Source organism: Telmatherina bonti, assembly GCF_933228915.1.
Source record: "Telmatherina bonti genome assembly, chromosome: 11".
NCBI classification, from domain to species: Eukaryota; Metazoa; Chordata; class Actinopteri; order Atheriniformes; family Telmatherinidae; genus Telmatherina; species Telmatherina bonti.
The window spans coordinates 23,673,644-23,690,013 of NC_136629.1; the positions used below are offsets into that span (position 1 = coordinate 23,673,644).

General features: G+C 34.6%; 1 protein-coding gene across 1 annotated transcript in view; it reads left to right on the forward strand.

The window, feature by feature from the left end:
- The window catches only part of lmbrd1 (LMBR1 domain containing 1), a 60,569-nt gene that overhangs the window by 28,665 nt on the left and 15,534 nt on the right, over positions 1 to 16,370 (forward strand). Inside the window, exons 8-14 of the mRNA XM_079248490.1 lie at positions 4,873 to 4,998; positions 5,842 to 5,994; positions 8,490 to 8,554; positions 8,720 to 8,822; positions 10,834 to 10,938; positions 11,023 to 11,172; positions 12,493 to 12,574. Coding sequence (XP_079104616.1) covers positions 4,873 to 4,998; positions 5,842 to 5,994; positions 8,490 to 8,554; positions 8,720 to 8,822; positions 10,834 to 10,938; positions 11,023 to 11,172; positions 12,493 to 12,574 — 784 coding nt within the window. The remainder of the gene's footprint in view (positions 1 to 4,872; positions 4,999 to 5,841; positions 5,995 to 8,489; positions 8,555 to 8,719; positions 8,823 to 10,833; positions 10,939 to 11,022; positions 11,173 to 12,492; positions 12,575 to 16,370) is intronic.

The following is a 16,370-nucleotide window of genomic DNA, read 5'->3' on the forward strand; positions in this document are numbered from 1 at the left end:
GTTTCACTGAAGTCAGTTGGAGAAACTAGTGTTTTAGGCAACAGCAGCAACTACCCCTCTTTTTCAAGTCTAAGGCTGCAAACATCAGGCTTATCATGCATCCACTTAGCTAGGAAAAAAATGTTCTTGATGGCTAACTACCTAAATTTGTAATGGTCTCAGTGATTTATCATATCTTACATTTTGCCACTGCTAAGCCTGATTAACTTAATGGAATGGAAGTGATAAGAAGCCGAAATGTAGTCCATGACTCCTGCGCTTATTTATAACTACACAATGCAGAAGTAGCCTACTAACCCTAATGTAAACAACTCCATGATATGAACACAATATAAGACTGAAACCCAGTACACTTAAGATATTAACATAAAGTGAGCCAGTTTATTTGGGGTTTTTTTTCTCCCTAGTGCACACATGCATTTTTCAGATGGAGGCATTTTCTGACAGAAAACACTGCCTCTGCTTTAATGAAGTTTGCTTTAGTTTCACATAAAATGAACAATTTTCATACCTAATGTAAAACTCTTAGTAACTTTTAGGATGTCTAATCATTAACAATTGTGTCTACATACTTTATTTTCTCCCAAGATGTTGACATGAAATCAAACACTGGAACACTGCAGAAGAATTTACTGTATGTTCAGATAAAATAAATACATTTATTCTTTTAATTAACTTTAGTGACATATCGTAGGTGTGTTTGTCATACTGGTGAAATAACCTTTCAGCTGTGGTTAATGACTGTGAAGTCAGATGTAATTACCACAATGCTTTTTCAATCATAGAATTATTTTTAATTTAATAATTATTGAAATGGATACGGAGGCATACAGTGCATGTTTGTTATCTCCTGCGTTGTTTGCTATTACTCAGCAGCGATGAAATGACATGTTCTCAAAGCTTATGCATCATGTGACGTCCTTCTAGTTAATTTAAAGGCAAGCATATTGACTCATGACTGTTATGGCTCTGTCTCCGCTGAACCAAGCTTTCTCTTGCTTTTAAACTGCAAGCTGTAAGATGCGGATACTAAAGTGAGGTACAGAAGATGAATGCCTCTTGTTCTAATCGCAGACCCTAAGACTGACCTGGGAAGATTGGGTCTCTCAGTAAATTGGTGGTGTTCCGACAGATCGTTTTTGTCTCTGATACTTTAAGGCTTTTTTATATTTAGATGTGAATTTTAGTATTTTCCTTTCATTCCCACCCACAAGCTTTTTAAATCAGTTCGAAATGTACAACTTTAATCTAATTTAGAATCAAATCAGAGTTGTAACTCTGACCAAAAGAGAATGCCTTTACATATTATAACATTCAATGCGAGGCAACAAACAAAAACAGATCTGCTTTCAACAGAAGGGGAAAAATTCTTACAGTATGTACATCCAAATCAATAGAGCATTAAATCATCTGTCAGCAAACTGTACATGTTTCCATTCAGTAAGGTAAAAATTCCCAGATGGTGATGTCCAGTTTACTAGCAAGCATATGGTAACAATATTTTAAAATCTTGTACATAGTGATTGTGTTTTTTTACATTAAAAATAAATGTTGCAAAGGATGCACAATTATTATGCATTCTTTTCTTCATTAGCATGTAAAGTAAAACACGGTCTGAGTACAGCACTACAAATTGTCTTAGTCTCATAATGTTAGACTTTAATCACCATAAGCTTACTTCCCGTCTTTAATCAGAGCTGCTACATTAAACTTGTGACAGTTTTTGTTTAGAGATTCAACAGATTAATCTTATTGTTTTAGGAAGCCTGGGAAGCCTGTCAGTCAAACATTGCAGGCTGTTGGAAATTTAGTCCTCAATTTAGATTTTACAGTAATAATTGAGAGCAACCATTTCTCCCATTTTCATGTTTTAATTGGTACGCTAAGATTTTTAGTTGTAATTAATCTGTGTGACATCCACTCGGTACTAGCAAGGGGGGGGGGGGGGGGGGTGGCTGAGCGACAAAATCAAACAAATAGAAAATACTTGTATAAAAACATGACCATTATGAATCTGAGCTTCCAGCAAAAGGTAAGGTATGACAGGAACTTGACCCTGATTCCAGCTGTGTTTGAACAATCCTGATTAAAAATAATTGTGATTTGGTGAATTTGCTCTGCCTTGTTAAGCCTGAGGCCTGGTCATTACTGATCATGGTTTTAATTTTGGGCAGCTGAGCTTCTTACAAAGGATTACAAACTGCAAATTGCTGCTTCTGGCTATATTTCTTTGTTTATTCTGCTCCTTTTTAGACTATCAGAGTGTTGATGAACATCTGAGGGAGAAGTTAAATTCCTGAAGATTTGATGATCTTGACCAGGAGGAAATGGAAAGTCTTCAGTGTTTTCACTGACTAAAATTGTTGAAAGAATAATAATCTCTTTAATTTGTAGTTAGCTGATGCAACATACACACATCATCAGAATCATGCAGGAATTTTTGCATTTTTTTAACTTTAAAACATAACACATAAAACACAATGCCGTGTCAATGCCCTGTTAAAAGATGCTTTGGCATTGACAAAACCACAGTATGAAGTATCTCAGTCTTTTCTACATGTAAACTTACCTGTGTGTGTATTTTCTTTTTTTATTCAAAAACAAACAAAAAAAAAGTCATTCTGAAATATCGTTAATGTCTTGTAATATCCTTCAATATCATAATAACACTATATCCTACGGTCAAAAATGTACATTTCCTGGATTTTCTTTATGTTTAGTAATTAGTTACTGGTAATTTGGGTTAATGTGTTAAAGTTCCACACTTACTCTTTCCATTTTTTTCTGTTGGGTACAGATGAAATTCACAGGCCAGAAAGTTCATTACCCGTAGCCATATTCCACAAATATGCCCCTGTAATATGTGCAGAATGTGGTTTTGCATTAGGGTGTTGAAAAATTGTCGTTTTTAAGGGATGTTATTTAACTAAAATGTCATGTTTTGTGCATCAATGGTGCAATCCCAGAAATGTAACCAAGGTTTGTCAAGGGTGCTCCTACAACTTCTTACAGTAACATCTCATGGCGAGACTTTTAGAGTCATTGCTGATGACAGTTTGGAAGGTCTTTTTTTCTGTCTTTGGTTCAGAGCATACAGTGTTCATTTATTTAGAAAGGGGAAAAAAGAAAAAAAAAACAATGTAAAACACGGATTAATATATCTTATATGTTTACAATAAATGTGCTTTGGTTATTTATTAACAATACAATTATCAATCAGGAAATGCTTTCAGAGTAGCTTTAATTGTGTGTGTTACACTATATTGTCTAGAAACATTCAAAATGTTGAAGGGGCTAAAGATCCTCTTTGCTTTTGGCTCCACTACTACAAGTGGATATAAGAGGAAGCTTGTGAGGAGATAATTGTCCCTCTTCTCAATCAGTGGCTAGGACTCTTGATTGATTGATTGATTGATTTATTGATTGTGCTGTATTTTGAGCATGCAAATTAACAGTACATTACTGTCAGAGTAGACATATATGTTATTTTTTAGAAAAAAAAAAGGGGGGATTAAACAGTGATTTTTAACTATATTTGACACACATATGAAGTCACACACGCATCCTCATCTACCCTGATATGTTATTTCTGGTTATTTTTGAACAAGGCTGATTTTAAAATAACTTTAATGAGCACACATCATTATATGTGAACTACAAATGTAGGTTCAAGCAAAGGGGCACCTGTCTTTTTTTCATTTATTTATTTATTTTTTATATTTCTCTCATGTAGCTGCACATTTTCGGGGGGAGGGAAATGTTTCTCCTGGGATCTGGGACAGGTTTTCCTTTTATGAGTGTATTTGATATTCGGGACATGCTCTGGCCTTAAGAGCTCCATGATTCATTGCAGGAGGCGACATTCGCCCGTAGCAGAGATCCACAGCAGAGACTAATAATAGTGTAGCCTGACTTAGTATCCCACACGGCTCTCTTAATGCTACCTAACACTCAAAAACTAGTAAAAGTTGTTTTAGAAAAAAATATAACCCCGTATGTTCCCTCTTTTGAAAAGCTGAAAAAAATGTGTAGCATGTTTTGAAAAGGCTGGAAGTATCTTAGTACCGAAAGACCGTTGGTTTTATTATGTACCCATAAAGTGACGCCTCTGTAAGTTTGTAAAAATGACACAGCACAGAAAAAGCATGGCATGTTGCTTTTACTCTCACTTTTATTGATCAGCCTGTTTCCCGTTATTAAAGATGTCCTTGAGCTTTAAAAAACAAGTTCAAACACCCCTTATGGTGATTGAGGACCACTAAGTCCAAAGTTTTATTTTAAATTGTGCTCATGTGTTGTGTTGCTGCTCCTGTCTATGTTTCTGTCATTGTCTATTTAAACAGTCTGTGCATGTAATTCAAGAGAGTATGTTTACTTGTTTTTATTTAAATATCAACTTATATAATTCAGTGGGTGCCTTGATCTCACTACCTCTAATTCAATTTCTTCTTTCTGAAATGAACATATTTGAAATGTTGGTGTGCTGGTACATAGTATAGCTGTCACATGGGGGCACTGTTAAGCTGTAAATGCATTAGGGTGATATAAGGCACTGATATCTACACAAAATGGTTGCAGAAAATTCTTCAATAAACCTCAGCACAATTATAGATTCCACCATTTTAATCTTTTTTCCCTCCACCAAAAATGACATAGCCTGAGAGGCCAGGAACTATGATTTGCTCTGTGTGTGTGTGTGTGTGTGTGTGTGTGTGTTTGCTTACCCTCATTTGACTGTTGTCATGTTCCACATTGTGATGGCTTTGCCATCAGGCAGGAGTTACAATGTGTGGGTGGGTACATGTGCCATATGTGCCACCCTGCTCTGACAATAATGTGTGATTATAATGGTAGTTTTGCACTGTCTTTCAGGCATATGGCATGTCTGTTATGCCTCTGAATCTGATAAAAGGAACACGGAGTGTGCAGTATGAACGCCTGGAAAACACAGAGGACATTGAAGATGTTGAGCATCAGATAGGAAAGCTTAAATCCAAGGTGAGAGTGAAGATAACTGGAAGTTCTTACAGCATACAGGTGACATAAACTCAAAGAAAATAGTAAAGATTCATTAGAAGTCTTTAAATAAGATGGAATCGTGTGCACATAAAAGAACTTTATATTGGTAAATATAAAGTTCTTGGTCTGTCTTTTTCTCTTATCTTCACATTGTGAACAGTAATGCAATAATTTAAAGCTTCACAAGCATACCCTGGGCTAACCACTCACTTCTGTTTATTTATTCTGTTTTTATCTCCCTCCGTCTTTGCATGCTGTTATATAAGTTTAGTATTGCCTTTGTAAACCAGCCTCTCTAATGCAAGCAGCCAATGACCAGTGACTTTGTCGGTCCTCATTTATTCATTGCATAGATCACATTATTTGAAACCAGATCTATAAAGTTGCAGTCATAGGAAACAAGAAAAACATAAAACAAAAACTTTGTAGAATTTGAGAAGTTTCAGTGTTTCTCATAATAATGAAGAAAAAATATTTCTTCTAGTGTGTTTTATGTAGTTTTTGCCCTGTCAGACTAATAACACCTGAACTTCTAGATTGCAACCATTTTTATGCTTCACTTCTCCTTTCTGACATAAATAACTGTTTATTTAAATGTCAAGTCCATTTTAATTGATATTTTATGCAGTAACTGCTAAGGTTAATTACTTGTATTTTTCCCTTATTATGCACTTTGTTTGAAATACCCTCATAAAATTCCTGCAGTGTCATATTAGATGTACTAGTGCAGGAATGCATGGAAAATAGTTGATAAGATAGCACATAAATTATGTACATGTGTGTTTACTAATGTATTGAGATTTTTGTTTGTCTTTTTGTTAGTGTAAAGATGGACGTCCTCTGTCCTCGAGGGACAGAAACAACCTACAGGAACTAGAGGGCAAACTGCAGGTGCTCCAGCGTCGGGGAAGACACCTGGAAATTGCAGAGAGGAACTGCTGCACTAAAGTTGGCAGTGCTCTCAGACCTTTCAAGGTGAGTCTCCATTATGGAATTGGCTCCTATTCACAGGAGTAAATAGTATGTTCGGCGTCAACACTATTTTATAAGAAAGCAAATTATGTTGATGTGTGTATTGGATCTACTTGGCAGAATGTGCTCCGGATGTGGTCATTCTTTCTTTTCATAAAGTTGAGTTTTATTGCTGTATAAAGCAGAAGTTGATTTAATGACTCATTGTACAATTATTAGTTGTCATTTAGAAATTCTTTAGTTATTGTTTGTTTTTCAGCTACCTCCTAATCAGCTGTGTCTTTATGCTCAAGTTCTGATCTGGACTGCGCCAGATTTACTCTCAGCTCTACTTTACACGATTCCCATGGGTAGTCTCTTCACCTAATTTACCGTGAGGTTTCTGAGGGAGTCGTTTTTCTCAGGCTTATTGTTTTCTCAAGGGAGAGACCAAAACATCCACAAACTTATCTTTGATTTTATTACTGTATGAGTGTGTGGCCAGTAGCTGGACCCCACATGTGCCGTCGTAATATGATTGCTTTTTGGTTATAACACTCCTCCTTAACACTTAAAGAAAAGCCAAAAATTAAAACAGTCCAAACCAGTCCAAGAGGAAAAAAAAAACAAAACGGTGGTGATGGACTGATAAGCGAAACCAAGCTTATAGAGCAACACATGTTGGTCACTGATTCATAGAAGATGTTTTGTAAAGTGGGATATTTTTTGGCACATAACATTGACATTTGACAAATTTTCTTATTTTCTTTCTCTTCTCATTTTTCCAGAGCAAAGCATCAGGTCATCAGTAAAAGTCATCTGTTTTGTTTTGTTTCAAGATTTAAACACAGGTTTCTTACTAGAAGTGCTTTGGCCAAAAAATAGGTCAGAATGTGGCTTCCATGCTATCTGCAGCAGAGCTTATAGCCTTAAATCAGACATTGTATTATTTATACTTACTTGTCGAGAGCTTTCTATTCACTTAAATTACTACCAGTTTTTGTAAACTGGAGTAGGCCCCTCACTTCACTTGTCTTTCCTGTGTTATGCTCTGCAATAGACAAGATGAAACAAGGAAGAGAGCTATTTTTAATAACAGCAAACCACAGCCCAGTTGAAATAATACAGATTCACAGAAATTGATTAACATTTTTCTTTGGGTTTGGCACAGTTATGCATAAATAGTTTCCAAGTAAACTGATTTTGTTTTGCATATTTTTCCTCTTTGGTCCGTTTTAAAGAACTATACTAGAAGAGTATAGAAGAGTCAGACTGAGTCACAGAAATATGATCTTTTTTCTCTACAAGTTAATTAACCACTGGATGACACTGAACTAAAAAAAAGGTTTCTGAAATGTAGCTTTGGTTTAAAAAGAAAACATGGCCTTTGGCAACAAATCTATGATGCCATTTATTTAAATCTTATATCTTCAAGCTTTACATATTATTTGTCTTCTCACTTACTTCCTGCTAGGCTTTGGATTTAATATATGATAACTAAAATTGATGGCAGATTGTTATTGTGGTGATTCATTGCTATGCACTTCACATCCTCCTGTCGTTATTGTACTTTATGCAACCATAATACACTTTAAGGTGGACACAGAGTTTACATGACAGTATATATGCTTTTTATACACCCACAGTGATTATCACTCATTAATGACAATTCATCGTTAAGATGTGTCCTGCTGTTTTTAATAATTCTTCTATATTAGAGATGGGACCATTTTCAGTTGCTCATCATTCAATTTTTTTGCTGTTGTTGTTCATTTCCCAGTGTTTTACTTCACTGCAAGCTTGCACAAACATTTTAAACCACTGTCTCTAGCAGTTTGTCTTTAACCAAGGGGGTTGGCTGCTAATGGCAGTCTCCAGTGACAAGTTTGAACTGTAATGAGTTGGAAGATTAATTCACTGTATGCTAAAGACTGGTATAGAGAGATAAGCAAAATGATTGCGATTTCTCTCAGATGCATGATGCTCCTTTGGTATCAGCGCTTGTGGTGAGCAGTAATGACTTACTAACCATCTTAAACATTGATGGGTTTATATATATATATATATATATATATATATATATATATATATATATATATATATAAAATCTTTAAAACATCTCTTTTTACATATTTGCAACATAATGTATTTTAGCCATTATGTTCTTCCATAAATGCTCACTTGCTGTTTTTCTTCACAATGGCTAGTATGAGACACTTCTACCATAAAGTTTTTCTTGAAGGCTGGCAGTTCATAGGATTTATTGCCTGTTTGGCTGCCACCCACCATCTTCTCCCTAGTTTCAATCTCCCTGCTCTGTCTGGGCTGTGCTTTTGCTGACCCATGTCACTGAAGGTAACGGTGCCAAACTGGCCTTCCATGCCATATGGCCTCATCTTGACAAAAGACTTGACAGAAAGGTTGCTCTTGTTGACTTGGTGGAAAAATTTAGAAGAATTTTTTTTTCTAATACTTAATATGCAGTGACTTACTGTTTTTTTGTCTTTATTTGTTTGCAGATAATACTGGGGATTTTGTTCATCCTGGTTGCACTGCTGTTCACAATTACACTGTTTATTTCAAAGTAAGTCATAATTTCCACCTAGTAGTTGGTGATGGCATCTAAGATGGGATTTATGTCTAAAAAAAGGGGTGGAGGGGTTCATTTTTTCTTTTGTATTCACAGACACACACACAGACACGCACACACACATATACATATAAATCTAATCTTTTTTCTGTTTTTCAGTTTGGATAAAGCTCTCCACTCTGCTGGCATCAGCTCTGGGTTCATAATCTTTGGCACCAACCTAACCAATCCTCTAAATGAACTTCTTTTAGCCTTACAACCCGTGAGTATCCTCTCATATATCATGCCAAAGAGATGATTATACTTAATTAGGATGTGCTTAAAACCATATTTTCTTGTTTCCATCTTCATTATCCCAAGTGAAGCATAATTTAGAAGCTTTATCAAAGCTGCATTTCCATTTCAGATGGAAATGCAATACCTTTTAAAATAGTGCGTTTGTGCTATAATATCCTGGAGCTCTGCTCAGTTACAAGAACTTGCCATTATAAGTTATGCGATTAAAATCACTAATATGGTAACACTTTAAGTAATAAGTAACCAAAGCTTTAGAAAATGCTTTGAAGGAAAATTTTTATAAGTGAATATCAATCCACATTTACATTCTGAACAAAAATAATGGGGAATTTTCCAAAGGAATGCAGTAGAGAAAATTATTTGCGTTGCAGTGATTGCATAATCAAAACAAGTAGGAGCACTATGGATATTAAATTGTGGACATGAATTGTACATGTTGTATTTACACAATTATGATGTTAGGACTTTTTACAAAAAAATGAACCAACAAATTTAAATATGTGGCACAGATGCTTTTAAAGACCCATTAATCATAGTGGAAAAACTCAGGTAATAAGTCATGTACAAAATAGCAAAGAAACAAAAACATATAAACATAAAGGCAAAACCTTCATCATCGCACCATCACAAAGTAACAATAACTTGCAGGTTAGTGCATTTCAAAAGAATTATCCTGTCGATCACATTTCTAAATTGTTTCAATCTCTGCAGTCTGAACAGCCTTAGGTTGCAGTTTTAGGATAAATCACTGTTACTGAATTTCAACAAGTTTATGAAAATTTATTTAAAACTACAATCATCTCCTTTCTGTAATGTTCTTGCACTGTTTACCAGAGTTTCAGAAGTAATACCAATATGTAGCAGCTGAAAGCAAAATCCAGTCTTCATTATTCACAATTATTTTTTGTTCATGTAGTTTGCATATATGAAGTTATACACATCTGTCAACTGGAGTGTGATAATTAAATTTATTGATATGTAAGTGAGACAGCAAAGCATTATGCTTTTTGAGGTGTTGTTTTGTTTTCTTCTTTTTTTGGCTACAGCCTCCAGGAAATGATCTAAATTAAACTTTGGACAAGTTGTAAATGGATGAATGCTGACTAATGAATCATTTGAAGTCAAGTCACTATGACTATGCCATGAAAACAGACATTTTATATTATTTTTAAGGATAGTTTCTTTGAGTCATTGAGACATTCAAGTGAATCACATTTTTTTCTTTTTTTTGTCTTTGTTATGCCTTGTAATGTGTTAATGCAGATCAAATAATCTAATCCTTTCGTTTTGTCCAGAAGTCTACTTTGGTTTTTTGTAGAAAGAAAGCTGAAAAATATATCTTCAGCTTCATTAAATATATCTAAAATGTATTTTTATCCTATTTAAAACTAGGACTGTTATTAAATCACTATAAAGTCCGAGTGGTATGTGGTGTGTTTAATGTAGAGCTTGACAGAAATATCAAAGCTCGACCCTCATTTCCCTATAGGCTTCTGCCACTGAACACAGACATAGAATATAACTTGCTCTGTTGAACTTGGTATTCTACAGCTGATATTGAAGGAGTAATGACAGACAGCTCAGACCAATAAAGAATTACTTCACAGATATTGGCATTGATTAAACGTCTAAGACCAGTGCTTAGATGTATGACCGTGGTATTTAACAAATTAAGTGCTTCACATAAAAAGTGAGTTCTGTTCTGTGGGTAATATTTAGGCCCTGGATTTTTGGTTAAATCTATAGATTTCAGGTTATAGACTATAATAATTGTTTGTGATCATAAGTAATTATTATGTCTGTATAGATACTGATTTCTCAGATGGTCTTCATATTTACTGCAGGATCAAATAGAGTGGATAACATCATTCCGTTGAAACCAGCAACTGATTAACAACAAAGCCTTTTAGAAAGCTGTGGTTTATTTGGGATGTGTATGAGACAGATATAGCTGACCTCTGTCCCTTGTGTCAAAGGTTTTCCCTCTGGATTATATCCTGATCACTGTCATCACCATGTACTTTGTTCTCACATCCATGGCCGGCATTCGCAACATGGGCATCTGGTTCTTCTGGATCAGAGTAAGAAAAATCCAAGTTTCTGGTTTTACCTTCAAACTTATGAAATACAAAATTAATAGAACATTTATGTTCTCTTCTTTTTAGCTGTATAAAATCAGACCTAAGAGAACACGTCCCCAGGCTCTTCTTTTCCTCTGCATGATTCTTCTCTTGATTGTCCTACACACCAGCTACATGATCTACAGTCTGGCCCCTCAATATGTCATGTATGGCAGCCAGAAATACCTTGTACAGGTGAGGAAAAAATTCATGTACCTTTCTTTGTATTTCTGGGTTTTTGATACAAGCTTGCTCTAAGGGAGAGTTCTTTTAAAAAATTTTTTATGAAGGCCGTGTCAGTTAGTCAGTGGGTTCAAACCATTTCAGTCCAGCTTGTTGTAGGCAGTAGTGAAGTCTCTTTGGACTGAAAGCTGGGCTTTTAGACTATTGTTCTTTGAGAATTCTGTCTATCTGTCAGACGATGTGGCTCTTGCTGTGTGGATCTGTTGTTTGACAGTATACCCTTTGTGTGATCTGATGGAGCGCCGCTCTTTCTCTGTGTGGGTGTGTGCATTTGCCTTTAATGCAACTTTGTATGCGTTGTCTTCTTTAAAAAAAAAAAAAAAAAAAAAAAGAATTATTTTAAACTAGATCATTTAAATAAACTGTGGCGGTGTTTAGCTTAAAAGTCCTATTTTGCTGAAAATTATTTTAGAGCTAGGTCTATATGAGTCACAAGGTAAACATGACTTATTCTTCACTGCTGGTGTCTTTTTAACCTACAGTGTTTTCAACTTTCCTTTTGCCGTTCTTGCCAGCTACATAAAGTGAAAACTCAATAAAGTGGATATTAAAGACTCTAAATCTGAAATAATGTAATCTAAAATCAATATCACGATTAATTGTGAAGATTAGCTCTTTTCGGAGTGGAATCTAAATCAAAATATATAAAAGCAATTGCATTGTTAAATATGTGGTTAAGGCTGAGCAAGCACTGAGTTTTAATAATATGTTACTGCTGGCAAGTGAAGGACATGTTCTCAAAAATACTTTTATTTAAGACAAAATTGGGATTTGAGTGTGTGTGTGTTTTGTAAGGATTATACCATCTGACCATATAACAGAACTGATCTATCGATTTCTTTTTTTTTTTTTTTTTTTCTGAAAATGTGTCTTCATCTAACCTACATTCCATTAAATTTTATGAGAGATCTGGAAAGTATTGTGAACACAAGAATTTTTAAGAGGATCCTTCATAATATGAGTAGAAATGAGCTGCTTGAGTGAGGTCTGTGCTCTCCTGAGTTTTTTCTAGTAGGCCTGTTGGATTAATTGACAAATATTTAAGAAACTATTATATACACCTTAAACTTCAGTATTTTTCATGAAGTCTGTATTTTATGTTCTTATTGAAAGCTAACATTCGAGAAACCAATAGTTGTGAAGGTCAGAGTAGTGTCTATTTTTTTTATTTAGTAATTGCAAAAGCTTGTTTTGTCATCAGAAACCCAGTTATATTGTTTTGCCTAAAGAGATTTTTTTAACATTAACATGACATTTGTATTTTTCAATCAGAGTCCAATGCCCTCAACAAGTCCTACGTCTGGAAATACCACTGTCGGCACTACGAGAATATGTGATGCAGATGCACCTGAGGGTAAGTTTGTCATCAGTGCTACTGCAGTTTGGCAGCAGTGGTCCAGCAAAAAGATGTTAGATTAACTCACAACGCATCATTAAAGATTTATTCCCCACAGGTTAAATCTATACTAAAAGAAATAAAGGACATTCTACAAGCCACCTATTTAATGTAGAACACTGTTTGGTAATGCTTATCCTCATTCATTATTCATTTGCACAAATTATAAAAAGAACAAACATTTGCTCCTGCAGAACGGGGCCAATTCTGTGTGCGTGCCAATGCTTATTACCGTGCATCAACCATGAAAACATAAATGTGTGAATGTACATCATACCAGTGCACTTTTATTATGATAATTTATTCGTCTGACAAATGCTCAAGTCTTGGTCTGTGTAAAGTCTGAATGGTAGTATTTATCTTTGAGTACTGGTATCTTTAATAAAAAGTAAAACAGGCTAAGAGTAAAAACTTCAGTCATTCCTGTTGTGATAGTATAGTATTAGTATTATTACATTGCAAGCCCTCCTGTAGCTTCTTAGGGGACTACAAGTTTCTGGCTGAATCCAAAACAACAGAAAATTAAACATAAAACATATTAATACATACAAATACATGTTAAACTAAAAGCTGGAACCGTGACCCATTCATGTTAAGGGATAAAATTGACCCTGGCCAAGATCAGATTTACAGTTAACAATTTCACAGATTCACAATGGTATTATTTTCTGTGCTTGTCAAAAAACAACCTGACGTTTTTTACCTGACATTACCCGATGTTTTTATCTGACATTGACAGATAAAATCCATCCTTTAGTTGCATGAATAATATACATATTCTCTCAGCTGAGGAAGTCTCTTGCTGTCATGATTGTCAGTGCATGGAACACAAATTTCCTGTCATTGTGTCTTGTGGTCATAACTGATCAATGATTGACTGTAATGAACAAACTATTTTCTAAAGCTGCAAAAGAGTCATACCCTCTTAGAACACTTGATTTTTAATTTTTGGTGAATTCATGTGAAAGCAATACTGCCAACTCAAACTGTGAAAGCATCTTCCTGAGTGTAACTTTCAATGTTGCTCCCAATTTAACACATGCATGGGGCCGCTGCAGAGACTTGTGTTTTCTGGCACTTTGGCACTATAGGCTGATTCTTTGGGTTCTGTTTGTACCAGTTATGGATCTCCTTCAATCATGCTGGTTCCAGTAAATTTTTATGGTTGACTTGTGGGTCATAACTAATGAGGACAGATGAGGGGGAAATTGCATGAACACAAGATTTAGTAACAAAAATGAAATAATATGTATGCTTGATAAAACCAAAAGAAAGGCAGTAACTTAAAGAAAACACCAGCCCTCTCTGGGTGAATTGCGAGAATTCTACTCAGGACAGTGTGTGTATCATTTTACAGCCTGTGGAGACCTTGGCTAATTGTCTCCAACTAGCCGTCAACACAATTCAGCCTTAAGCCTGCAGCAGAAACACAATAAAAACAAAACCAAGCCAAAGAGATCTGGAGCTGAAATAACTTTCTGGATATTCCTGATGACTGTTAGATATTTTACATTGTTTGCCATTTGCACATTTGATCACCTTTTTGTATTCCTTGACCTGTAGCCGGGACATGTCGTCATATCTGGGTAAAAGACATTGTTGTAGGGGTTGTGTTTGCTTTGCAAAAATACTTTGTGTGGGACATGCATATTAAAACTAAAAATATTATAGCTAGAACACTGCAATATAACAAAATAATCCATTTTTTCATTTCACCTGTCCATGGCTTTATTGTTTTTGCTGATTGGTGTTCCTCCCCGTTCAGCCATTTATAGCTTTGAAAGAATGATGTGATAAATCTACCTTTCATTTTGTATTAGTGGGGTTTTTTTTTTTTTTTTTTGTTGCTAAAGGATTATTTGGGCTGTGGATAATTAACGGATTAAATGGGCCATAAATACTCTCCCAAATGACAGTTGACAGAAGTCGAATACAATTAGAGTTGCTAATGAGAGCTGATGAGTTTAAATGTCAAGTATGTAATAAAATATAAACTAAAGTCCAAAGTTATCAAATATATTTCTTAATGCTCAATTATTTGAGTCAACACATTCTTTTTAAAATTTCTTTTGCACTGACTTATCCAAGCAAGGAATTTTTCTAGGAGGACAAAAAGAAGGAATATTTATACCTCCTATACACACACACACACACACACACACACACATACATACATACATATATATATATATATATATATATATATATATATATATATATATATATATATATATATATATATATATATGTGTGTGTGTGTGTGTGTGTGTGTGTGTGTGTGTGTGTGTGTATGTGTGTATGTAGTCATACAATTTTAAAAAATAAAACTTTAATTGCATGTATGAAGGTAAAGTACGGTAAAAGGTAAAGTATTGTTGTGGTAAAACTAAAGCTACATTAGAGAAGTGGCTGTATGTTGATTTATTGAAACAACTGTTTTAATAGCATGTTTTTAAATGAAGTCTGTCTTCAAAGTAAAATCCCTTCAACCATTTTACACATATACATCCAGAATTTAGCATTACAGACGAAAGCTGTCAGAAAATATAATTTTTTTTTCTCTCCTTTTTTGAAACTCTGTATGCCCTCACTCCGTTTATGATATAACATATCATATACATATGATATACATATCCTATATAACATGTCTCTATGCGAAATATCAGCAACTTCAGCAGTAATATACACGGCAAGCAGAAAACAAACTACTAGAACAGCATGGAAATGCACAGGCCTTTTTTTTAGCTGTATGCCTTATGACATGTGGGGCCAAACGACATCAAGATAATCTATTATATCATTTTCAAGAAATTTTAAGAAGATATTGTGATACATAATAATATCGTGATATAGTTTTTCACCTGAGCGCCTCATTTTGTCTCGGAGGATGTAGGTGGAGGGGTTGGGAGTAAACTTTTTGTTGACAAGAAGTTATGTAATTTATGCATCTCATTCTCTGTGTTGTTTAGTTCTTCGTATATGCTGATTTATTTTGCTATGACACTGAAAATAAACAAACGTAAGATGAAGAAGTTGCAACTCAGAGCGCGTTATCAATATCTCCTGTGTTTAGCCTGCTGTGGCCAAAGAAAATGGTGGCATTAAACAGTCAGCCGAAACAGCACCTATTCCTGTGGTAAACAACATCTTCAAGAAAAGATGTTATGTTAAAAAAAATGTCCAAACTCCACAAGATGCCTTATTTTAGTGCAGTGTGAATGTATACTCAGCAGCATTTTACATCTTCCCTTTGCCCATCACTTACAGAGACTCTACACTTCATTTAACAGTTGCTCAGGATAATTGCGCAGGATTTAGCTTATTTACTGTATATCAGTCCGCCTGTCAAAAATAATGGCTTGATTCCCAAAACACATAAACAGTCAGGATTAATTAAATATCTGATCAAACAAAAATGTGTGCCAGGAGACTAGTATATAGTTATGTTAAAGGGTGAGAGACGTAAAATTTGAACGTAATTAGTAAAATAACTTTTTTTATGTTTTACAAATAATTTGTATTTATACATTTTACAGGGACACAAACTCTTCAAAATTCTTTAACATCTTTCTTAGATTTCTTATCAATATGACCTCAAACATCATAAGATCATCAAACAGATCTAAAACAGAGACAAAACCCTATTAACAAATTACGTGACAATATCATAGATTGTTTGTTTATATTGTTCATACATGTAAGTGTCAAAATAATACAAGTTTTCACTGTACTTTTTTTTTTTTTTCAAAAGAAA